The 25,917-nt window shown below is 39.8% G+C and overlaps 1 protein-coding gene across 1 annotated transcript in view; it reads right to left on the reverse strand.

Annotated features, from left to right (window-relative positions):
* Positions 1 to 25,917, reverse strand: part of Prp5 (pre-mRNA processing factor 5) — a 103,475-nt gene that overhangs the window by 44,311 nt on the left and 33,247 nt on the right. Inside the window, exons 8-10 of the mRNA XM_076198055.1 lie at positions 15,086 to 15,266; positions 3,559 to 3,917; positions 1,603 to 1,767 (exon numbers count right to left, since the gene is read on the reverse strand). Of these exons, the coding sequence (XP_076054170.1) occupies positions 1,603 to 1,767; positions 3,559 to 3,917; positions 15,086 to 15,266 (705 nt within the window). The remainder of the gene's footprint in view (positions 1 to 1,602; positions 1,768 to 3,558; positions 3,918 to 15,085; positions 15,267 to 25,917) is intronic.

A 25,917-nucleotide genomic window follows, 5' to 3' on the forward strand; every position in this document is an offset into this window, starting at 1 on the left:
GACACAGCCTGAAGGGATTTCTCCCCGTCTTCTCCTTTTCTGCATGAGGGGATGGAGAGGGGGGGGGGGTCGCTGATTTAAAGAAGTGGCCTTGCTGTGGATGAGCTGTGTCTTGTGACACTTCTTCTGAAACAGGGCAGTGGACAAGATACAGGGATGACACATCATCCAGGAGCTGCCAAGATAAGAGGGAGGGTAGAGGGTAGTGGGTGAAGGGGAGTGGAGTGTATTGGGGATGGAATGGGCGGGATTGTTTTTTTTTTTGCCTTTGTTTTTGGCTACCTTCCTTGTAAGGGGGAAAAAGCCTTTGGTATATGTAAGATCAATGAATGTGGCCTTCGACTACATGGATGAAGAAATGGTAAAGAAAATAGTGGTTGCACTGATAAGACCTAAATTAGATTATGCTGCAACACTATGGGCACCTAGCACAAAAAATAAAATAAAATAAAATAAAATAAAATAAAATAAATAAATTCAAAGAGCAGCAACAAAGATGGCACCTTCACTCTCAAATTTGACATACGAACAAAGATTGAATAAATTACATCTATCAACACTAGAGCAGAGAAGAGAAAGAGGTGATTTGTTGACCATTTACAGAATTATGAAAGGGATAGAAATTCTTGATAGAGACGACTTATTAAAATGGGACAGAAGAGAAACAAGAGGACACGAGAAGAAGCTAAAGAGGGACAGTTACAGAAGGGATTTGAAAAAGAATAGCTTCCCACATAGAGTGATTGATATCTGGAACAAACTAAATGGAGAAACAGTGAGTGCCAAAACTATACAGGATTCTAAGAATAAACTGGATGCAGAGATACTAAAACAGGTCACTAAGAGCATAGCTCTCATCCCGTAAAATACAACTAAGTAAATACAGCTACGTAAATACAAAAATCAGATCCACGCAACCCCTACCTTTCCTAAACCCACACAGTTCCTCACCAATTACTCCTTTTTCCACTCCTAATCCTCTCAATCAAGACCCACCCATAAGCCTTCCCATCTTCACTCAACAAATTGATCCCTCTGAAACTAATACACTCACACCTGTCCCCTTTCCCCTACGTGGAACTATACAGGCAGTCCTCTGGCACTCTACCCTCTTATAAACAAACATTAAATAACCTCATCAGCCAGTCCACCATCACTCTACCTCCTCTTTAGACATTCCGCATGACACCCATCCAACCCAAGTGCCTTACCTGCTCTCATCATCTAAACCATTTTCATACGGTGCCACCTACGTAGGCGGCATGAGGAGCAAGTGGATACGTAAGGCTGCCATATCGGCGTCTTGATTATATTTATTGTAGTTGTCCCTGCGTAACTGACATACTCTCTAAACTGGCTTCATTACATTTTCTATGGGTATCAAAATTCACGGGTGAAAGAGAGAACAATCGATATAAGCGGTGACTATTTTTTATGATGCGAGTATTATGATGCAACATCGTACGTCTGGCAGCTAATGCTGCCCGCGAGATTTTGGCCCGGAGTGAAGTGGTTAACAGCTGCCTTCACCTCAAAATGACATTAATTTACTTTGTATAGAGGTAATGCTTAGTACATATATTCAAAAGTGATCTCACCAACCTTAAACAAAGAGTCTGCATTTTCTTGCTTATCAACAAAAATCAAGACTTGTCCTTTATCCTGGAACTGTCCAAGAAGTTCCAAGAGCTTGAAGAATTTCTGTTCCTCTTCCAAAATTACTATTCTCTGTGTTACATCCTTGCACACTATTGATCTGCCACCAACCTGTTAACAAAACATATTATTAACTCATCAAGAACCATTCTTGCTTCCATATTAATATTCTTCATTCAGGTCTGAAATATTTCTCAAAACAGGCTAAAGAGGGGAGGGAAATTTTTTGTAAACTACTCACTTAAAGCCCCCTTTTGTTTAGTGGCTTTGGGGAAGAGGGGAATGTCTGTTGAGGAAGGACGGGAGAGGACAGAAGACAGGGGTGAATGGAGAATGGTTGTATATGGATGATGTTGTGATAGCATGAGGTGGAATGGGCGGGTGGATGGGGGGTGAGGTAGTATGTGTGAGCAAAATTTGACGCAGCCCGAAGGGATTTCTCCCCGTCCTCTCATTTTATGCAATGGGGGGATGGAGAGGGGGGGTCGCCGATTTAATGAAGCGGCCTTGCTGTGGATGTGCTGTGTCTTGCGGCACTGCTTCTGACCCAGGGCAGTGGACAAGGTGCAGGGATGACCCGTCATTCAGGAGGTGCTAAGATAAGAGGGAGGGTGGAGGGGTGTGGAGTGTATTCAGGGATGGAATGGGTGGGAATGATTTTATGCCTTCTTATTTTTGGCTACCCCCCTTGTAAGGGGGAGAAAGCCTTGGTATATGTATGTATGTACTCACTTAAACAAGAGAAAATATGATTAGAAAAACAATAAATTCCAGTACAAGAGCAAACATAACTGGAAAACAGTAACTGATTCTTCAAGATATACTTACAGTCCTGAATTACAAAAGAGTACTCCTCAGAACCTTTCTATAAATCTAAGGCCAGCTTTTCAAAATAACTCTGTGTAAATAATGGAAAAGCTATTTCCACACAATAAAGCCACCTTGGAATGGACAAGCTTACATTCTTGACATTTACCTCTATCTTAAAATCTGCTTAGTACCGGTAATTAAAAAAAAAATTATATCATGCACAACCTGCAGATACTTCTTAGTGCAGCAGAACCTTGGTTATCAACCACAATCCATTCTAGAAAATTGTTCCAGAACCAATTTGGTTGAGGACACAAAATGTTTACTTATCTGCTGGATACAACTTTATCAGGGAAATATTTATCAACAAAAATTTGAATTTTGCCCCTCAGCTCTGTTCAGGTTGGTTGAAAGCCCATATTTTGGTAGACTATTGGAATAAAATATTCTCAATTATATTGGTAAACTACTGGAGCAAAATATTCTTGATTATTTTGGTCAAGAACCAATTTGTTTGACTTGTGAGGTGCTTGGGAACCGAGGTTCTACTGTACTTCTGTTTGACAATCAATTGATATCTGGATAAAAAAGTGACAGGTTACACTGATGATGATGATGATGATAATAATAATAATAATAATAATAATAATAACTGTTTCCTTGAGGTTCACTGACTGAGAACCTGCAGCCCCAAAATGGCTGCCAACAGTGCTTGAGACCTCCCATAGAGTTCTCTGGAAAGAAACTTTAGAGTGCTATCTGAATTGTATTGGTGTGGGGCTATTTCTATGTCACCAGCTGAAAATAGCAGGAGGAGAGTCACTGGATCTCAGCTCACCATGTGTGAATAGGTGTAAGAAATGAAGCAGAAGTTGATGGAGATCTTGGGTCCAGTCCAGAGATCAAGTATCAGCCCCTCAGGGCTGCACCTCCAGATGGACAAGAAGAGGGTTGACAAGTTTTGAAAATGGCCAACAGGGAGATGATTCTCTTTGTTGTCCATTTTGTAGGACCACCATAAGCAGATATCAACTATTGGTTTCAATTATACAGACTATATAATAAAACACTGTCAGTGGTGCCCTCACTTACCGTAATCTCAACTGGTTTATTGAGAATCCTTTTGGCCAGTGCTTCAACCTGCCTTGGAAAGGTGGCTGAGAACATTACAGTTTGTCTGTCCGGCCGCACATTATCAATAATGCGCATCACTTGAGGTTCAAACCCAAGGTCAAACATTCTATCAGCTTCATCTAAGACCACATATGTCACTCTCCGTAGATTTGTTACTCGTCCACTGTTGGCTGCTAACATGTCAATCATTCGTCCTGGAGTGCAAACAATGATTTCTGCACCACGTTTCAGTTCAGCAATTTGTTCAGAAATGCCAGTGCCTCCATATACACAGCATACCCTTAAATTGTTCTTTGCAAACTTCTTGCACTCCTTTCCTGTGGATAATAAAGTACAAAGTTGATAAAAAAAAGGTACTAATACAGCAAAAGACTGAATACATAAAATTATATATATCAATTAACTAACAAACCTATAAAATGCCAAGATAAGAGAGTTACTAAACGAGATCTTATGTGTATCTGGTGAACATGTTTTGACAGCCTCTACTTTTATAGGGGGGAAAAGGCTTTTAATACATACATATACAGCATATCTACATATATACTATATCTACCTATATTAAAAAAAGGCTTCTTCCTCTTTGCAAGGGAGTCAGACCTCCAGCCATCCCTCACACATCCAACACTCATTTGTTTTTCCTTTTATCTTAGCTCATTGTGAAAGAAGGGCCAGCCCTGACCCCATTATCACATTCATCTATGCTGTTGCCCTCGATTATATTTCCATCCAAGTTGTTCCAAAAATGTGGAAAGCTATACTTTCTAACATCTTAATACATACATACACTAAGGGCTTTTTCCTCCTTACAAGGGAGATAGCCAAAATCAAAGGCATAAATCCACTCCCACCCATTTCATCCCCACATACTCCATTTTTAAAGCAACTTTTTATTAAGAACTTTTGCTGATTTCTCATCCCTAAACAGGAACCTTTGTGTGTATTTACCTAGTTGTATCTCATGGGAAGGAGAGTTATGCTCGTGGCGTCCCATCTTTGTATCTCTCCATATCTAGTTTGCTCTTAAATTCTTGTATTGTTTTTGCACACACTGTTCTTTTGTCTAATATGTTCCATACATCCACCACTCTGTGGGGAAAGCTGTTCTTTTTCAGGTCTCTTCTATAACTGTCCTTTTTGAGCTTCTTTCCATGTCCTCTTGTGTTTCTCTTATCCCAATTTAGTAAGTCTTCTCTATCAAGGACTTCCATACCTTTCATAATTCTGTAGATGGTCAACAAGTCACCTCTTTCTCTTCTTTGTTCCAGAGTCGGCAACTCCAATTTTAACAACCTTTTTTCATATGATAGCTTTGATAGTTCTGGGGCCATCTTTGTAGCTGCTCTCTGGATTCTCTCAATCTTCTACATATTCTTTTTTTTTTTTTTTTTTTGTACTGGGTTATCATAGTGTCACTGCATACTCCAATTTAGGCCTTATCAATGTGACTAGTATTTTCTTCATCCAAGTAGGTAAAAGCCACTTTTATTGATCTTAGCAAGTTATAGGTTTCATCAACAATTTTGTTTATATGTTTGTCAGGGGACATATCTTTTGTGATGATCACTCCCAGGTTTTTTTCAGATCCCTCTTTCTTTTTCACCAATTTTACATCATTCTGACATCTTTTTCTTACTTTTTCCAAATTCCAATATGCTACATTTTTTATGTTGATTTCCACTTCCCACTTCTAATTCCATTCCCAAACCCTGTTCAGATCTCTCTGTAGTAAGTCACAGTCCATTTTAGTACTCACTTTCTTTAATAATTTTGCATCATCTGCAAAGAAGCTCATGTAACATTCCACACCCTCGTCCATGTCATTCACATAAATGGCAAACATTATTGAAGCCAATACTGATCCTTGTGGAACTCTACTAATTACCTCTTCCCAAGTAGAACTCTTATCTCTGAGCACTACCCTCATTTTTCTTCCATGCAAAAAGTCCTCCATCCATTTCAATAATTTACCTTGTATCCCTCCTATGGTTTCCAGTTTTCTTAATAGTTTTTTGTGAGGGACTTTATCAAAAGCTTTCTGTAGATCTAGGAAAGTGCAATCGGCCCATCCATCCCTTTCTTGTATTATGTCTTGTAGTCTTGAGTAAAAACAGATCACATTAGTGGTACATGATCTTTCTAGTCTAAATCTGAATTGTTTCAGATTCCATCTACTTTTTTTATAACTTTTTCACAGATTTTAGCTACTGTACTTGTAGGTCCTGATGCTGCAACGTCTTCGACGTGGGACCAACCCCCAAGAGTTGGGGGCCAAACAGCAGCAAACATCCCTGGCCACCAACACTATGCAGGTGGCCAGGGACTGCTTGGACAGACAGTCTTGGAAACAACAACAACTGTACTTGTAAGGGAAACCAATCTGTAATTTGTTGGGTCTTCCTTATTTCCTCCTTTATAAATTGGTACAATATCAGCATTTTTCCAGTCTTCTGGCATTTTCTCTTCTTTGAGCAAGCAACTTATTATACATACATATCCCAAAGGCTTTTTCCCCCTTACATGGGGGGTAGCCAAAAAGAAAAAGGCATAGAAATCACTCCCACTCATTTCATTTCCCATATATTCCACTCCCTCCACCCTCCTCCCTCCCTCCTATCTTGGCACCTCCTGGATGACGGGTCATCCCTGCATCCTGTCCACTGCCCTGGGTCAGAAGCAGTGTCGCAAGACACAGCACATCCACAGCAAAGCCGCTTCATAAATTCGGTGACCCCCCCTCTCCGTCCCCTCATGCAGAAAAGGAGAAGATGGGGAGAAATCCCTTCGGGCTGTGTAAAAAATTTTCTCATACATACTTCCTCACCCCCCATCCCCCACCCACTCCCCCTCATGCATCACAGCCTCATCTATACACAACCCTTCTCCATTCACCCCATCTTCTGTCCTCTCCTGTCCTTCCTCTACAGACATTCCTCTCTTTTGTAAAGCCCCTTTCACCCCATCCATCCATCTCATCCTAGGACGCCCCTTCATATTCACTCCTTCCACCTCCGCCTTCCACACTTCTTTTACTAATCTTTCTTCATTCTTTCCATGTGTCCAAACCATCCTAATATTCTTTCATCAACCCTATCTCCCAGCTCCTTTTCTACCCCTGTTTTCCTCCTCACCTCTTCATTTCTCACTCTATCTAGCCTAGTAACCCCTATCATACTTCTCAGACATTTCATCTCAAACACATTCAAACTCCTTCTCTCTTCCTCTCTCATGTTCCATGTTTCTGCCCCATACAGTGCTGTTGGCACAATCACTCCTTCATATAACCTCCTCTTAGCATCCATTCCCAGATGTCTATTTCTCATTACACTTTTTAATCCACCAAGGCATTTACTCGCTTCTCTCAATCTACATTCTACCTCCACCCCTACTCCTCCCTTTCCTGTCACATTCGCACCCAAGTATCTGAAACTATCCACTTCCTCCAGTTTCTCACCCTTAATGCTCACTTCCAACCTACTGTCACTCTCTCCCCTTGTACATCTCATCACCTTACTTTTGCCCACATTTATCTTCAGCTTCCTTCTTTCACACACTTTCTCAAACTCTGTCACTAACTTCCTCAATCCCTCCTCTGATCCTGCTACAAGCGCAGTGTCGTCGGCAAACAACAACTGGCTGACCTCCCACTTTTCTCCATTTTCTTTAATCATCTCTAACCCCTGACCCACTACCCTTGCATTCACCTCTCGCACCACCCCATCCATGTAAAGATTGAACAGCCAGGGCGACATAACACACCCCTGACGAAGTCCCACCTTTACCTCAAACCATTCACTCTCTCCATTTCTAATCCTAACGCAAGCTCTACTACTCTCATAAAAACTCTTGTCTGCTCTTAACCCATTCCATACGGTGACGCCTACGTAGGCGTCATGAGGAGCAAGTGAGTACACGAGGATGCCGACGTCGGTGTCTTGATTATATTTATTTTAGTTGTACCTGTGTGACCCCCATACTCTGTAAACTGGCTTCATCATATTTTCTATGGTTATCAAAATTCACGGGTGAAAGAGAAAACGATTAATACAGCAGTGACTTTATTTTTTATAATGCGAGTATTATGACGCAACATCGCACGTCTGGCAGCTAATGCTGCCCACGAGATTTTGGCTCATATTGAAGGGGTTAACAGCTTTCCTCCTATCCCATATATCTGCAGTACCTCCCACAGTGCCTTCCTGTCTACCCTGTCGCAAGTCTTTTCTAGATTCATAAAAGCCCAAAAAACATCCTTACCTTTTCCTTTAATTTTCTCACATATCTGTCTTACCACAAAAATCTGATATACACATCCCCTACCTGTCCTAAAACCACACTGTTCCTCACCAATTACTCCCTCTCTTCCTCTCCTAATCCTCTCAATCAAGATCCTCCTATAAGCCTTCCCAACTACACTCAACAAGCTGATCCCTCTGTAACTACTACACTCACACTTGTCCCCCTTTCCTTTGTAAAGCGGAACTATACAGGCACCCCTCCAGTCTTCTGGCACTCTACCCTCTCTTAAACAAACATTAAATAACCTCACCAACCAGTCCACCATAACTGTACCTCCTTTCTTCAGACATTCTGCATGGCATCCATCCAACCCAGGTGCCTTACCTGCTCTCATCATCGTAACAGCTGCTTTCACTTCATCCTTCCCTATTTCTCCTCCATTTTCCTCACTCATCACTCTCATTTTCTTAGCGCTTCCCACTGCAACTACCTTTCCCTCCCTATCCTCCTTCACATTTAGCAACTCCCTAAAATACTCTGCCCACCTTCCTCTCACTGCCTTCTCTTCCATTATCATCTCTCCATCTGCACCTTTTACTTTTTCTTCTCTACTTGATTCGCCTCCTCTTCCTCTTTTAACTTCCTTCCAAAACATCTTTTTGTTACTTTCAAAATTTTCTGTCATACTCTTTCCCCAATTCACATCTGCTCTCCTCTTTGCTTCCTTTATCATATGCTTAACTTCCTTTCTCTTTACTTTGTACCTCTCATACGATTCCCTCGTCCTAATTTGTAGCCAATCTATGAATGCCTGCTTCTTCTCTTCTACACCCTTCTTTGCTTCCTCATCCCACCACTCACTACCCTTCTTTCTATTTCCTCCCGCCCTCCTTGTTCCACACACCATGTTTGCACACCTTATGACTCCCTCCTTGAACCATCCCCATTCCTCCTCCACTCCTAGTTCTACTCTATCCTTTACTCTCTCCCACTCCTCTGTCTGCCAGTTCTTCTTTACATTCTTTTCATAACCAATTTGCTATTCCATACGAGCCATGCAATTTCTTGACATCTACGTTTGTTATTTGATCCATCATTTCTTTCCGTGTTACTATTATTTCCTTCATGGGGGGATTTCACTTCTCTCCCTTCAACATGATGTTGTATTTTTTCTCTAGTGAAAACCAACTTGATGTGTTTGCAAATAACTTCAGCCATTTCGGTACCTTCTGTGTATTCTGTGTTCCCTTGGCATAGTTTCACTATTTCCTTTTTTGTTTTTTAGCTTCCCAAATTACATACGGTATCTGTAGAATAGCTTTGGCTGATCCTTACATTTTTCTATTGTTTTTCTCAGTTACATTTTTCTTCCCTGTGTATTTTTACATATTTGTTCCTTTCTAGGTTTCCTGTCTTTTCTTCATCTCTTCCAAACTTTGTCTCTTCTATCTTTCGCTTTGCTGCACCTTCAAATAAACCAGCACTTAATGTACACCTTTTCTTGTTTTTGCTTTGGTACATATTTATCCACTCCTTCTTTATAGATCTTCATCAGAATCATCCATTTTTCTTCCACTTGTGTTTCTTCTTTGTAAAATTTTTCTAGCTTACTTTAAGAAGAAATTTCTTAAGTTTCTCAAAGTCCGTTTTACCATACATCATCTTCCTTTTCTGTTTCTCATTTCTCTTTATATATATTTCCTCTTCCAGTTCTAACTCAAGTAGTATGTGGTCACTCTTCGCAATTGGTGTCTTGTATTCAATTTTGTCTACTATTTCAGGTTCTGACATAATAAATCTAGTCTCAATGGTTCTTCATTATTCCTAAATCTAGTGCTTTACTTTAACCATTGTGTTATTGTATGTGTCATTGAAGAAAAGGTAAAAGGTGCAGATGGAGAGATGATAATGGAAGAGAAGGCACCAGGAGGAAGATGGGCACAGTATTTTTGGTAGTTGTTAAATGTGAAGGAGGATAGGGAGGGAAAGGTAGTTGCAGTGGGAAGTGTTAAGAAAATGGAGAAATAAGGAAGGATGAAGTGAAGGCAGTTGTTAAGATGATGCGAGCAGGTAAGGCACCTGGTCTGGATGGATGTCATACAGAATGTCTGAAAAAAGGAAGTTGGAGATAAATACATACATACATATACCAAGGCTTCTTCCCCCTTTCAAGGGAGGTAGCCAAAAAGGAAAAGGCATAAAATCATTCCCACCCATTCCATCCCTGAATACACTCCACACCCCTCCACCCTCCCTCTTATCTTAGCACCTCCTGGATGACGGGTCATCCCTGCACCTTGTCCACTGCTCTGGGTCAGAAGCAGTGTCGCAAGACACAGCACATCCACAGCAAGGCTGCTTCATTAAATCGGCGACCCCCTCTCTCCATCCCCCCATTGCATAAAAGGAGAAGACGGGGAGAAATCCCTTCGGGCTGCGTCAAATTTTGCTCACACATACCACCTCATCCCCCCATCCCCCCACCCATTCCACCTCATGCATCACAACATCATCCATATACAACCATTCTCTATTCACCCCTGTCTTCAGTCCTCTCCCGTCCTTCCTCAACAGACATTCCCCTCTTCCCCAAAGCCCCCTTCACCCCATCCATCCATCTCATCCTAGGACATCTCCTCATGTTCACTCCCTCCACATCTGCCTTCCATACCTCTTTTACTAGTCTTTCTTCACTCATTCTTTCCATGTGTCCAAACCATCCTAATACTCTTTCATCAACACTATCTCCCAACTCCCTTTCCATCCCTGTTCTCCTCCTCACTTCCTAATTTCTCACTCTATCTAGCCTAGTAACCCCCATCATACTTCTCAGACACCTCATCTCAAAACACATTCAAACTCCTTCTCTCTTCCTCTCTTATGATCCATGTTTCTGCACCGTATAGTGCTGTTGGCACAATCACTCCTTCATACAGTCTCCTCTTAGCATCCATTCCCAAATGTCTATTCCTCATTACACTCTTTAATCCACCAAGGCATTTACTCGCTTCTCTCAATCTACATTCTACCTCCACCTTCACTCCACCTTTTCCTGCCACATTTGCACCCAAGTATCTAAAACTATCCACTTCCTCCTGTCGCTCTCCCTTAATGCTCACTTCCAGTCTACTGCCACTTTCACCCCTTGTACATCTCATCACCTTACTTTTACCCACATTTATCTTTAGCTTTCTTCTAACACATGTGAATAAAAGGTGATGAGATGTACAAGGGGTGAAAGTGGCAGCAGACTGGAAGTGAGTAGGGAGAGAGACTGGAGGTAGTTGATAGTTTTAGATACTTGGGTGTGAATGTGGCAGGAAAGGGAGGAGTGGAGGTGGAAGAAGAATGTAGATTGAGAGAAGTGAGTAAAGGCCTTGGTGGATTAAAAGGTGTAATGAGAAATAGACATTTGGGAATGGATGCTAAGAGGAGATTGTATGAAGGAGTGATTGTGCCAACAGCACTGTATGGGGCAGAAACATGGAACATAAGTGAGGAAGAGAGATGCTGGGATGACCTGTCATACAAAATATACTGAGATGGGAGGGAGGGAAAGGGGTGGAGAGGAGTAGAGTGTGATGAGGATGGAATGGGCAGGAGTGGTTTTTATGCCTTTGTTTTTTGGCTACCTCCCTTATAAGGGAAAAAAAAAAAAAGCCTTTGGTATATGTATGTACCATAGTCATGTCGAGTAATATATTTCCCCATTGATCATCTCCACCTTTCACTGTCATCTCTTCCCAACATATTTCTTTGCAATTAAAGTCACCCATGAGTACTGCCTTACTTCCATCCTTCAGCATCTCATCTAATGAAGATTTTGTACCATCTAACATTCTGAAGTAATCTTTCTCTCTCCAAGACCCTGTTTTTGGGGGCATATAAATCACTGCAAAATTTCTGCTTTTTATGTCATTGTCTTTCAACTCTTATTGCGATCATCTCTACCCTGTTCTCTCCATATGTAACTTTTGTCACATTTAGGTTTTTCTTAACCAGGAACATGACTCCAATTTGTTTTTCCTCCTTATTTCTAAGCCAGCGATTATATAATCCACGTGCAATACTGGTACTAGTGGACCTCTTAATTTTGTCTCCACAATTTCAATTACGTCTGGATTTGCTTCTGATAGGCAATCATTTTAAGTTCATTTAATCATGAGAATCCATTTATATTAGCATACACTAATTTAATTTTCTATACCCTCCATCTCATTCTCTGAACCTTTAATTTTTTTTTTCTTGAGTATACCATTTTTTCAGTCTCATATCTAATACTCTCCAATAGAACTGCGTTATCTCGGTCTCCGTTCTCGTCTCGTTTTTTCTTTAGCTTCATTTCTTAATGTCCTAATTCTTTCTCTTTCCTTGTCATTCATGTCCGTTTTTTATCCATATAATTTTTATGTTTACTTCTTGCTAATTTTCCTGTTCTTGTTAAGATTTCTTCCACTGCGATTTGTGACCTTAATTTGATCTTAAGTGGTCAACTTTTTCCTTCCCCTTCTACATACTTACCGATTCTGTGCACTTCCTCTAGTTCCTTATCTATTTCTTGCTTATTATCCTGTACTACTCTTAGAAAAGTTTTTGCCAATTCTTTGTCCTTCTTTTCTTTCAGGAACCAATTTCAGCTTTGTTTTTCCTTTAGACCATAAATTACTATAAAAAAAATTTGTCTACTATATCTCTTACTAGGTTTTCTTTTTGTTTAATTACCTTGATAACTGCATCTTCGACCTTCTCTTGCATCTGTTGATGAACTATTACTTTAAAAATTACCTTATCTTCTTGTCTTTTTTCCAATCATTCCTGAGCATCTGTAATTCATTTTTTCCTATGTTTTTCCTGCTTCCATGGTCATTACTTTCATTTTTTTCATCTACCTCTTTCCTTATGGTCTCATTATTTGTGTTTTCATTATTTTTCAACTTATCGTTTTCACCTTTCAACTCGGCCAATTCCTTTCTTAGTACACTTCTCTCTTCTTTTATTTCATTTACTTTTTTTAAGTCTGTCACTTCCTTGTTGGATGGATGTATGGGGTAAAGGGGGCTTTGGGGAAGAGGGGAATGTCTGTTGAGGAAGGATGGGAGAGGACAGAAGACAGGGGTGAATGGAGAATGGTTGTATATGGATGATGTTGTGATTCATGAGGTGGAATGGGTGGGGGTTGGGGTAGAGGGAGTATGTGTGAGAAAAATTTGATGCAGCCTGAAAGGATTTCTTCCCGTCTTCTCTTTTTCTGCATGAGGGGACGGAGATGGGGGGCGGTCGCCGATTTAATGAAGCGGCCTTGCTGTGGATGTGCTGTGTCTTGCGACACTGCTTTTGACCCATGGCATTGGACAAAATGCAGGGATGACCGATCATCCAGGAGGTGCCCAATAGGAGGTAGGGAAGAGGATGGAGGTGGGTGGAGGGTGATAGGGATGGATTGGGTGGGAGTGGTATTTATGCCTTCGTTTTTTAGCTACCTCCCTTGTAAGGGGGAAAAAAGCCTTTGATATATATATGCATGTATGTACTTCCTTGTTCAAGTTTTTATTCATCTTTCATGGATTGACTGTTTCTTGCTTTCATGAATCGTTCATATTTCTCATATCCCTCTCTACATACATAATTCTACTAAAGTCTTCTTTCACACCCATTGAATCCAGAAAAACTAATTTCATCGCCATTGTCAAATAGAAACCTTTTTGATCTAAAATCTTGATTTATATTTTGTTTCACTCTTACACCAGTAGCCAACTCTATGTATCTGTTTACATTTGAAATGAACAGCCATCTTGGGGCCCCTCCAACCCATAAATAATTTCCTCCACTTTACTTCAATTTCGCACTTTTTACGTTATGATTTAACCATTTCAGGTATCCACAAGCACTCCCCCTCCCATATATTACACTTTAGGTATTCTATAATTGTAGCACTGTTGGAACATTCCATAATTCACATATTTCTCAGGAACATAAATTTATGTGTGTTGTCACTAGGCATGTGTTTCTAGAGGTGTGCTGATTAATTGGCGTCAACAAGAATCAGCACTTTTTTGGTGAATCGGCATCTGAGAGAATCAGCATTTTTTTTTAAGAACAGGATTCAGCATCATTATCAGTAATATTTTGCCAATGCCGATGCTTTTAAAATAACAGCACAAGCCAGAGTAAATGCTAGAGCAAATTATACATATATATTTTTTTTTTCTTATATAATATTAAACTAAAAATTATATATATTTTTTGAAAAAGCAAAGTTTCTATAACAGGAATTAAGCAAGAGTAATATGGGAATAAATTGTCCTGGTGTCTGTGGACTCTGTCGATTTTACCTGCTTATAAGCGTGAAAAATGGGCAGATGGATCTACTCCCATCCCACCTACTCAGCAATTCATAACCAAATGAATTGTTTATAAAGATTTTTTTATGTATTTATAACAATACATCTTATGCATTTTGACTTAATAGTTCTCTGTTATTCACAAATATAATTTTTGTAAGTAGACTTTAGAGGCTTAAAACTCATTAAATTAAAAACATCTGGGATCTTTATAAATAGTATCACATGTATTTCATTAGCATTTTTAAAGTTAATATTAAGGTTTGTTTTGTCTAATAAGAAATTGTTGTTCATCAACATCATAAAAAGTATTATTTAAATGTTTTGTTCTATGCATTTATGTATTGTTTTAGTGATTATGTACTACTGGTTTATAGAATAAATCCACTAATTAATTATGCTTAGTGATGCTGGTTTACAAATACTTGTAAACAGGAATTTTTGATGGAAATAAGAACATGTTAAAAAGTAGATACATAATAAAATAGTCAAAAAGTAGCCCAATCTGGCATGTATAAATCTACATAGATTATAAAGCAAGTATAATAGTTCAATTACTTTATATTAAAACTGATATACCATAATATAGTGGAATTGGCAACAGCATTGGTATCGACATCAGCAACTAAGAGTGTATAGGCTTAGGCATCAGCATTTAATGGTAAATAGGAATCAATATCGGCATCCGCAAAAAAATGGAATCAGCACACCCCTATGTGTTACTAAGCTATGCCAAAAAGGCAAACAGACCAAGCTCAAAAATTTTTACACACTTTTATATTGCCTGTTGTATAAAGTGATCATATGTCGTATAGGTCAATAATTACCTTTAACAATGCAGTCAATACCCTACAACATAAATCATCTTATTTCAACACAAATGAAACAAAGAGCTATATTCTTACCAATTTGCATGCACAGTTCTCGTGTGGGTGTCATAATGATAGCAATGGGACCATCCGTGTCTTCTAGAGGTGGCTGGTCTACCACATGGCGGAACATAGGCATCAGGAATGCCAATGTCTTTCCAGAACCAGTCTTTGCAATACCAATGACATCTAACCCCTTCATGATACCAGGAATGGCCTGAAAATTAATACACAAATGAAACATTAAGTCAATAATAAGTTAATCAAACCTCATTTTTGCATCTACCTCATGGTTCTTCAAAGTGATATACCAGTACAGTAATACATACATATACCAAAGGCTTTTTCCCCCTTACAAGGGAGGTTAAAAAAAAAAAAAAAAAAATCCCATCCATTCCATCCCCTACATAATCCACTCCCATCCTCCCTCTTATCTTGGCTCCTCCTGGATGACAGGTCATCCCTGTATCTTGCCCACTGCCCTGGGTCAGAAGCAGTGTCACAAGACACAGCACATTCACAGCAAGGCCATTTCATCAAACTGACAACCCCCTCTCTCCATCCCCTCATGGAGAAATGGAAAAGATGGAGAGAAATCCCTTCAGACTGTGCCAATTTATTTTTCACACATATTCTCTCAGCACCCATTCCCCACCCACTCCCCCTCATGCATCACAGCATCATCCATATACAACCATTCTCCATTCACCCCTATCTTCTGTCCTCTTCCATCCTTCCTCAACAGACATTCCCATCTTTCCCAATGCCCCTCTTACCCCCATCCATACATCTCATTCTTGGTCGACCCCTCATGTTCACTCCTTCCACACCTATCTTACTAATCTTTCTTCACTCATTCTTTCCATGTGTCCAAACCATACCAATACTCTTTCATCAACCATATCTCCAAACTCCCTTTCCCCCCACCGTTCTCCTCCTCACCTCCTCCTTTCTCACTCTATCCAGCCTAGTAACCCCTATCATACTTCTCAGGCACCTCATTTCAAACACATTCAAACTCCTACTCCCTTATGTTCCATGTTTCTGCCCCATACAGTGCTGTCAGCACAATCACTCCTTCATACAATCTCCTCTTTGCATCCATTTCCAAATGTCTATTTCTCATTACACTTTTTAATCCACCAAGGCATTTACTTGATTCTCTCAATCTACATTCTACCTCCACCTCCACTTCTCCCTTTCCTGACACATTTGCACCCAAGTATCTAAAATTATTATCTCAAACACATTCAAACTCATCTCAAACACATTCAAACTCCTCCTCTCTTATGTTCCATGTTTCTGCCCCATACAGTGCTGTCAGCACAATCACTCCTTCATACAGTCTCCTCTTAGCATCCATTCCCTAATGTCTATTTCTCATTACACTTTTTAATCCACCAAGCCATTTACTTGCTTCTCTGAATCTACATTCTACCTCCACCTCCACTTCTCCCTTTCCTGACACATTTGCACCCAAGTATCTAAAACTATCCACTTCCTCCAGTCTCTCTCCCTTAATACTCATTTCCAGCCTGCTACAACTTTCTGCCCTTGTACATCTCATAACCCACATTTATCTTCAACTTCCTTCTTTCACACACCTTCACAAATTCTGTCACTAATTTCCCCAATCCCTCCTCTGATCCTGCTACAAGCAGTGTCATCAGCAAACAACAACTGGCTTATCTCCCACTTTTCTCCATTTTCTTTGACCATATCCAATCCCCAACCCACTACCCTTGCATTTACCTCTTGCACCACCCCATCCCATCAATTTTTATGAAAATGTCTATGAAAAGACAAAGTGAGAATTACAGCAAAAGATGTCAATGGGAGAAGTACTATCACACTTCTCTAACTAAACTTTTTTCTTTAACACATTGAAACAAATTATAGGCTTAAAAAACAAAAAAAAACAAAAACATGAGTAACATCACTGGAAAAGATGGAGAAGAATCTGTTACCCACAGCCTTATTATATTATCCATGCTGTCATTTATCACCTGTGGCATTTTAGTTACTGTTACTGTGGCACTGTCCTTACTGTTATATGTTGCATTGATGTTATTGTTACCAGTGGCATAATTGTTACATACAGCACTGTCTTCACCATTACCTATGACATTGTTATCATTACCTGTGGTGTTATAGTTATCATCAGGGCCTGTTCTAACTATTTTGGCACCCATGGCGACATCAGAATTTGGTGCCCCCTCTGTCTGCTCCCTCCTCCCTTCCCAACACACACACACCATGCATGCATATGCACATATATATATATATACATATATACATATATATATATATATATATAATTATAAATTTATAATAGTATTTATTTAAGCTCAATCAATTTAGTTGATAGTGGCAACATTTGTAAATTAATGTCATCTAAGTGCAGAAAATATTTAATCAACCAATTAATACACATTCGTAATTTTTTTGCTTTAATGGGCACTCCCTTCCACTGGTGGCACCCTAGGTCAGTGCTACTCAAAGTGGTGGTCCGCAGACCGGTGCCAGTATGTGAGCCATCAGCTACGGGTAATTGGCCAGTGTCCAGGCCATGCTAAGGAATCATTTGAGGAATTGGTTGAATCTAAAATTATGGTTATATAATGTTTATTTTTGTGTTAATAAACTGCTGGTTATTCTGTATTACTCTTTTATATGTTTTGATATAGTATTATTAGTTTAGAAAATAAATAGAAGATAAAAAAAAAAAGGTCAACTTTTATTATATTCATGATATATATTGTCTGTGGTATAAAGTAATATTACTATGAAATATTACCAGTATGTCCGCCACATCAGATTGTTTGAGAAGCAGTGCCCTCGGCAACTGCCTATATGGCCTATGCCAAAAACAGCTATGGCCATCATTACCTTGCCAATATTTTTCCTACTTTCACCTTAATCATTACCATTATCTATGTTATTGTTAACTTCATCTGTGGCATCATTATCATGATTACTCCTTCCCCATTCCACTGGAATTTTTTTAAGGGGATCGTCCATCAGAAAATCACAACAACAACAAAACGAAATTCTGAAAATATTTCCTCTAAAAGTGTTGCTCATAAGCTATCTTGTGGCTGAGTATGGAAGCTGTATCTTGATTTTTACTATCTAAAAAAAATATAATACAGTACCCCCCCCACCCTACTGTGGCTGGGTCGTGTGAGCTGCATACTGCATATTACGTTTTCTGTTGTTATATATATTTGCTAACAAAAGAAGCTGTGTATTTTGCACAATATTTATGCTTTTGTATGATAAATAATAGCATACGAGCTAATATGGTGACAGATGCTGTGACAGTTGACACAGTATTATGGGAAGGCAATACGTGATTGTGTGAATACTGACATTCAGACAATACGTAAAGCTATCATGGCCTCCTACCTGCATTCTGTCAGCACAGATGAGAAGCCATTGCATTCTTATTGTCCTAAGGGAGAAGACTCATGGTGTTTTTTTCCAGAGAGCACTAGCCAGGCAAGAGGAACCCGAGTCTCACAGTCAAGAAGCCGTTCCTGGCGAAGATTCCCACTGAGAAGCGGAAATCCATCCTGGCAATATATCAAGACCTCATCTCTACAGAGCTTTTAGAGAAATGCCTCAAGGGAAGGATACAAAACCAAAATGAAAGCTTCCATGCAAAGATCTGGGCTTTGAGTTCAAAGAGGAAGTTGGCATCAGCAGCTAGAGTTCAATTCTGTGCTCAAGTTGCAGTTCTGAACCTCATCTTTGGTTATGAACTTGCCATCAGCAAGAGGGACAACAACCAGTGATGCCATAAAACAACTTAGGATGGCAGATAAAGATCGCCTGTCGCCAAAGATGCATCGTGCCAAGAAAAGGAAAAGTGCAGTATAACCCTGGTGGATACTAACTGGATTCATCATATAAACCTGTAACTAATCAAAAGCTGGCAACAAAGAGTAGGGTTGTGCCTATGATACCCTTTCAAGACCATAACATCCTATATGATGAAAGGGGACCAGTAACCCTGAACAAAAAAACTATGATGCTCATTCCTGAAAAACTTTATTTTTGCACATTTAACTTGATTCATATCCAAAACGCCTTCACTGATTTTTAACTGCAAATCCTTTTCGGATTCAGCATAATTGGGAGAACATTTGGAGGCAGATTTATGTCCTTCTGTCAAGGACTAGTAGGATTTTTTCATATATACATTTTGTTTTGTTTTTTTTTGCTTTTTCATCAACTTACTTTGGATTATTTTTTCTCATAACAGACTGATCAGAACATCATAATTCTGCCTCCATTTCTTCATCTATCTTAGCCCATTATAAAGACAAAAAATAATCAATATCCAGTCAAAGGTCTATCCTCTGAATCAATTTCAAAATTTTCAAAAATTACCCCTCGAAAAAAAAAAAAAAAAAAAAAAAATCACAATAAAAAAAGTATAAGCATAAATGACTTGAAAACTCGGTGGTATCTTCTCTGAGACAAGACAGTTACTAGGAAAAAATCTCAGCCACTTTCACCCCAAACTAAAAGTTATATTTTCTAATGGACGATCCCCTTAACCCCTTCCATACGGTGCCGCAGACGTAGGCGTCATGGGGAGCGAGTGTATTCGCGAGGCTGCCATATCGGCGTCTTGATTATATTTATTGTAGTCGCCCCTGTGTTTTTACATTCTCTCAAATGTGCCCTGAATCCCATTCTCTGTGGTATTCAAAATTCGCGGGTGAAAAAGAGAACGATCGATATAAGCGGTGACTATATTTTATGATGCGAGTATTAATTCGACACGTCGTACGGCTGGCATTGGCTGCTGCCACTGAGATCTAAGTCCATGACGCCTACGTGTGCGGCACCGTATGGAAGGGGTTAAGTCTAAGCCTCATTTCTGATACATGATATTCAGCCCATACATCAGACCTGACAGTGAATCAAGAAAATAAATGAACTATAATCAATTCATACCTGGCTACCTCCCTTATAAGGGTAAAGAAGCCCTTGATACACAGGTAAAGAGAGACAAATAATCAATTACAAGCTTATGCTTTGGACAGCAAAAGGAAATATTAATCATGGTTTACAAACAGTTCTTCACAAATACTACTGACTACATATATACAACATAGTTCCCTACAAACAGGAAAACACTTTATAAAATATACAAAATAAAACCTTGGGAATGTTGTCAGGATGCACCAAAATCAGCTTAATAGAACATCTGCACACAGAAACCAAACTCTTTCCCATAGAATATTTCTTGAAAATTATATGTACACAGTTCTATGCACGAGTCCTTACACCAACTCATCCATCTCCTTATATCACACAAGCACAAACAAATGAACACCACAAAAAATACACAACCAGCATAATACTCAAACATAATAAATCTATCATCTTTGCCAACCAAAATACATTCATACAAGAACATATTCACTTTCACATCACAAAACAAGCTCTTCAAGACCCACATCAAACTCTCTGCTCCATCAAACCCCACCCAGACATCACCCCCAAAGAAAAATCCCTCCCAAGAGCAAGAACCACATTAATATGCTTGTGTTTAGGTCACCATCCACCACTAAGTGGTGGATGGCATGGTCACAGAAACAAATTACCTTTACAGTAATCCCTTTTGTATCCTCTATCTATATACCACAAGTTTCTAACCCCTTATAAAGGGGATAGTCAAGCAAGGCAATCCACTCTTAACCACCATCTTTTTTCCCTCTCATCTTAGCTCATCATGGATAAAGGGCCATCCCTGTCTCCCACTCACTGCCCAGGTCAGAAACAATGCAGTAAGACACAGTGCATCCACAGCAGGGCCATTTCACTTACATAGTGACACTCCTTCCTTGTCCCCTCATACAGAAAATTGAGAAGATGGGGAGAAATCCCTTCTGGCTGCATCAAAATATCATCCATACACAATCATGCTACACTAACCACTACCCCCTGCCTTCTCCCTTCCCTGCTCAACAGACATTCCCCTCTTGCAAGCCCCTTTTACCCAATCTATTCATCCCATCCTTGGTCATCCTCTAAAGTTCACTCCATCCACCTCTGCTTTCCACACTTATTTTGCTGATTTTACTTCACTCATTCTTTCCATGTGCCCAAACCATCCAAATAATCTTTGAATCCAATTACACCACATCCAATCTCATTCACGGCTTTTGAACAAGGTGGAGTCCAAAACTTTCCCCCCTATCAATGCTTTTCTTACTGGCAATCTCCATCCTCTTCCTGGTCCATTGCAATAACAACTCTTTATCTTTTCTATCAATACAACCACTCCTCGTTTAACGACGACAATTGGGACCAGCGCGCCGTCGTTAACCGAATTGGTCGTTAAGCGAAAGTGTATACATATACATACATGTACTGTATGTACAATGTCCAGCAATACATGTATCTTTATTTTCGTGCATTTCCCTCTTTTATACAGTACATTAAAGCTTTATTTACTGTTTATTTACGGTGGTTATGTTCCCGAAATTACCGTATATGACCAAATCCGCATATGCTGACATTCCATATTGAATACCGGGGTATTTTTTGTTTCGACCATGGGCGCAATATAGCAATAGAAAATTAATTATTAATTTTGTAAATTAAAATGTATCAACGTAATATGCTATTTTGTGGGCGGAAATGAAAGTAAAAAATACCATGCTACAAGAAAATATGCTAATGAACAAAGTCGGTAGTATAGGATCGGGATGCCATCTTGTCGTCTGCCAACGTCTCTCACGACGACAACAACGAGGACGAGCCGGATGATATTTAATTTGCAGGTAATGATTTATCAAACACAGGTTAGGTTAGTTTAGTTTAGGTTAGACGAATTTATCATCCTTTCATTTCCTCGACATCGGCCTCTATCATAACAAACATGGTGTACCATTCGTCCGACATGACTTCCTTACTTACAAAATTTGTTTTAGCACCTTTTTTTTATTTCTGCTCACAAAATTGCATATTACGTTGATACATTATAATTTACAAAATTAATAATTAATTTTCTATTGCTATATAGAAGAAAGGGTAGTGAGTGGTGGGATGAGGAAACAAAGAAGGTTGTAGAAGAGAAGAAGCGAGCATTCACAGATTGGTTACAAAAGAGGACGGGGGAGTCATATGAGACGTACAAAGAAAAGAAAAGAGAAGTAAAGCAAAAGGTAAAGGAGGCAAAGAGGAGAGCAGATGTGAAATGGGGTAAGAGTATGACAGAAAATTTTGAAAGTAATAAAAAGATGTTTTGGAAAGAAATTAAGAGAGGAAGAGGAGGCGAATCAAGTAGGGAAGAAAAGGTAAAAGGTGCAGATGGAGAGGTGATAATGGAAGAGAAGGCAGTAAGGGGAAGATGGGCAGAATATTCTAGGGAGTTGCTAAATGTGAAGGAGGATAGGGAAGGAAAGATAGCTGCAGTGGGAAATGCGAAGAAAATGAGAGTGAGGAGTGAGGAGAATGGAGGAGAAATAAGGAAGGATGAGGTGAAGGCAGTTGTAAAGATGATGAAAGCAGGTAAGGCACCTGGTCTGGATGGATGCCATGCAGAATGTCTGAAAAAGGGAGGTTCAGTGATGGTGGACTGGTTGGTGAGGTTATTTAATGTTTGCTGGAGAGAGGGTAGAGTACCGGAGGACTGGAGAAGTGCCTGTATAGTTCCACTTTACAAGGGAAAAGGGGACAAGTGTGAATGTAGTAGTTTCAGAGGGATTAGCCTGTTAAGTGTAGTAGGGAAGGCTTATGGGAGGATCTTGATTGAGAGGATTAGGAGAGGAACAGAAGGAGTAATTGGTGAGGAACAGTGTGGATTTAGGACAGGTAGAGGTTGTGTAGATCAGATCTTTGTGGTAAGACAGATATGTGAGAAAGCTATAGGAAAGGGGAAGGATGTTTTTTGGGCTTTTATGGATCTGGAAAAGGCTTATGATAGGGTAGACAGAAAGGCCCTGTGGGAGGTTACGCAGATTTATGGGATAGGAGGAAAGCTTTTGGGAGCTGTCAAGAGTTTTTATGAGAGTAGTAGAGCTTGTGTCAGGATTAGAAATGGAGAGAGTGAGTGGTTTGAAGTAAAGGTGGGACTTCGTCAAGGATGCGTTATGTCGCCCTGGCTGTTCAACTTATACATGGATGGGGTGGTGCGAGAGGTGAATGCTAGGGTAGTGGGTCAGGGATTGGAGATGGTTAAAGAAAATGGAGAAAAGTGGGAGGTGAGCCAGCTGTGGTTTGCGGACGACACTGCGCTTGTGGCAGGGTCAGAGGAGGGATTGAGGAAGCTGGTGGCAGAGTTTGGGTGAGTATGTGATAGAAGAAAGCTAAAGATAAATGTGGGTAAAAGTAAGGTGATGAGATGTACAAGGGGTGAAAGTGGCAGTAGACTGGAAGTGAACATTAAGAGAGAGCGACTGGAGGAAGTGGATAGTTTTAGATACTTGGGTGCAAGTGTAGCAGGAAAAGGTGGAGTGAAGGTGGAGGTAGAATGTAGATTGAGAGAAGCGAGTAAATGCCTTGGTGGATTAAAGAGTGTAATGAGGAATAGACATTTAGGAATGGATGCGAAGAGGAGACTGTATGAAGGAGTGATTGTGCCAACAGCACTGTGTGGGGCAGAAACGTGGAACATAAGAGAAGAAGAGAGAAGGAGTTTGAATGTGTTTGAGATGAGGTGTCTGAGAAGTATGGTGGGGGTTACTAGGCTGGATAGAGTGAGAAATGAGGAGGTGAGGAGGAGAACAGGGGTGAAAAAGGAGCTGGGAGATAGGGTTGATGAAAGAATATTAGGATGGTTTGGACACATGGAAAGAATGAGTGAAGAAAGACTAGTAAAAGAGGTATGGAAGGCAGATGTGGATGGAGTGAACATGAGGGGACGTCCTAGGATGAGGTGGATGGATGGGGTGAAGGGGGCTTTGGGGAAGAGGGAAATGTCTGTTGAGGAAGGAAGGGAGAGGACGGAAGACAGAGGTGAGTGGAGAATGGTTGTATATGGATGATGTTGTGATTGCATGAGGAAGAATGGGCGGGGGGTGGGGTAGTATGTGTGAGTAAATTTTGACGCAGCCCAAAGGGATTTCTCCCCATCCTCTCCTTATATGCAAGGGGGGACGGAGAGGGGGGGTCGCCGATTAAATGAAGCGGCCTTGCTGTGGATGTGCTGTGTCTTGCGACACTGCTTCTGACCCAGGGCGGTGGGCAAGGTGCAGGGATGACCCGTCATCCAGGAGGTGCTCAGATGAGAGGAAGGGTGGGAGGGGTGTGGAGTGTATTTAGGGATGAAATGGGTGGGAGTGTTTTTATGCCTTTCCTTTTGTGGCTACCTCCCTTGGAAGGGGGAAAAAGCCTTGGTATATGTATGTATGTATGTATATTGCGCTCTTGGTCGAAACTAAAAATTTACCACTACCGGTATATATTGTACCCCAGGTAGTTTTTCCAGCTTGCAGGATGGTAATGTAGACCTAAGCTTCAGAACACTTTACATCACAGCTAATATCCACCGTACAAGTTCATTTATAACATCATACAAATTTGCCTCAGCCAACTTAATTTTTCTGAACTTTAACAGCATGTTTTTCTATCTTAATAATAACAGTAATGATAAATTGTTGCCCATAATTTCAGTGACTGGAATCCCACAGTCCTACAGCATATAGTATTGGTCTTTGGGCCCTCCTACAGATCTCTTTTGATAGAAATTTTCAATTGCTGTCTACATTGTATTAGTGTATTTTACCTAGTTGTATTTACCTAGTAATATTATACAGGAAGGGAGCTATGCTCATAGTTATCCACCTTTGTATCTTTCAGCATCTAGTTTGTTCTTAAATTCTTGTATGGTTTTTGCACATACTATTGTTTCATCCAATTTATTCCAGACATCCACCACTCTGTGTGGGGAACTTGTTTTCAGATCTCTTCTATAACTATCCTTTTTGAGTTTCTTTTCATGTCCTCTTGTTTTTCTTTTATCCCACTTTAATAAATCTTCTCTGTCAAGGACTTCCATACCTTTCATGATTCTGTGAATGGCTAGTAGTTCTCCTCTTTCTCCTCTTTGTTCCAGGGTTGGTAGTTCCAGTTTGGACAATCTTTGTTCGTATGTCAATTAAAAAAGTGTTGGTGCCATCTTTGTTGTTGCTCTTTGGATTCTTTCTAATTTCTTTATATTCTCTTTTGTGATGGGTGTCCATAGTGTCACAGCATACTCCAATCTTGGTCTTATCAGCATGACTAATATTTTCTTTACCATTACTTCATCCAAGTAGTTAAAGGCCACCTTTATTATCTTAATAAATTGTAGGTTTCTCAAACTACTTTGTCAATATGCTTGTCTGGTGACATGTCTTTGTTAATAATTACTCCTAGGTCCTTTTCCAAACTAACTTCTTTTACTTCCTTTGTACCAATTTTATATTACCCTGATATTCTATTTTTACTTTTTTTAAATTCCATTATACTACATTTCTTGATGTTGAAGTTCACTTCCCACTTTTGGTTCCATTCCCAGACTTTGTCCAGGTCTCTCTGTAGTGGTTCAGTCTTTTTCTGTTCTTACTTTCTTTAGTAGTTTTGCATCATCTGCAAAGAAGTTCATATAACACTCCACACCTTCATCTATGTCATTTATATATATGGCAAACATTATTGGAGCTAATACAGAACTTTGTGGGACCACTTATCATTTCTTCCCAGGTCAAGTTTTTGTCTCTAAATACCACCCTCATTTTTCTCCTGTTCAAAAAATCTTCCATCCATTTCAATAACTTTCCTTGTACACCTGTTGTTTAAAGTTTTCTTAGTAGTTTTTTTCTGTGGTACTTTATCAAGTGTCTTTTCTAAATCTAGGAAAGCAC

The sequence above is a fragment of the Oratosquilla oratoria genome, chromosome 14 (genome assembly GCF_046742065.1).
Source record: "Oratosquilla oratoria isolate Oo_2021 chromosome 14, ASM4674206v1, whole genome shotgun sequence".
Taxonomy (NCBI): Eukaryota; Metazoa; Arthropoda; class Malacostraca; order Stomatopoda; family Squillidae; genus Oratosquilla; species Oratosquilla oratoria.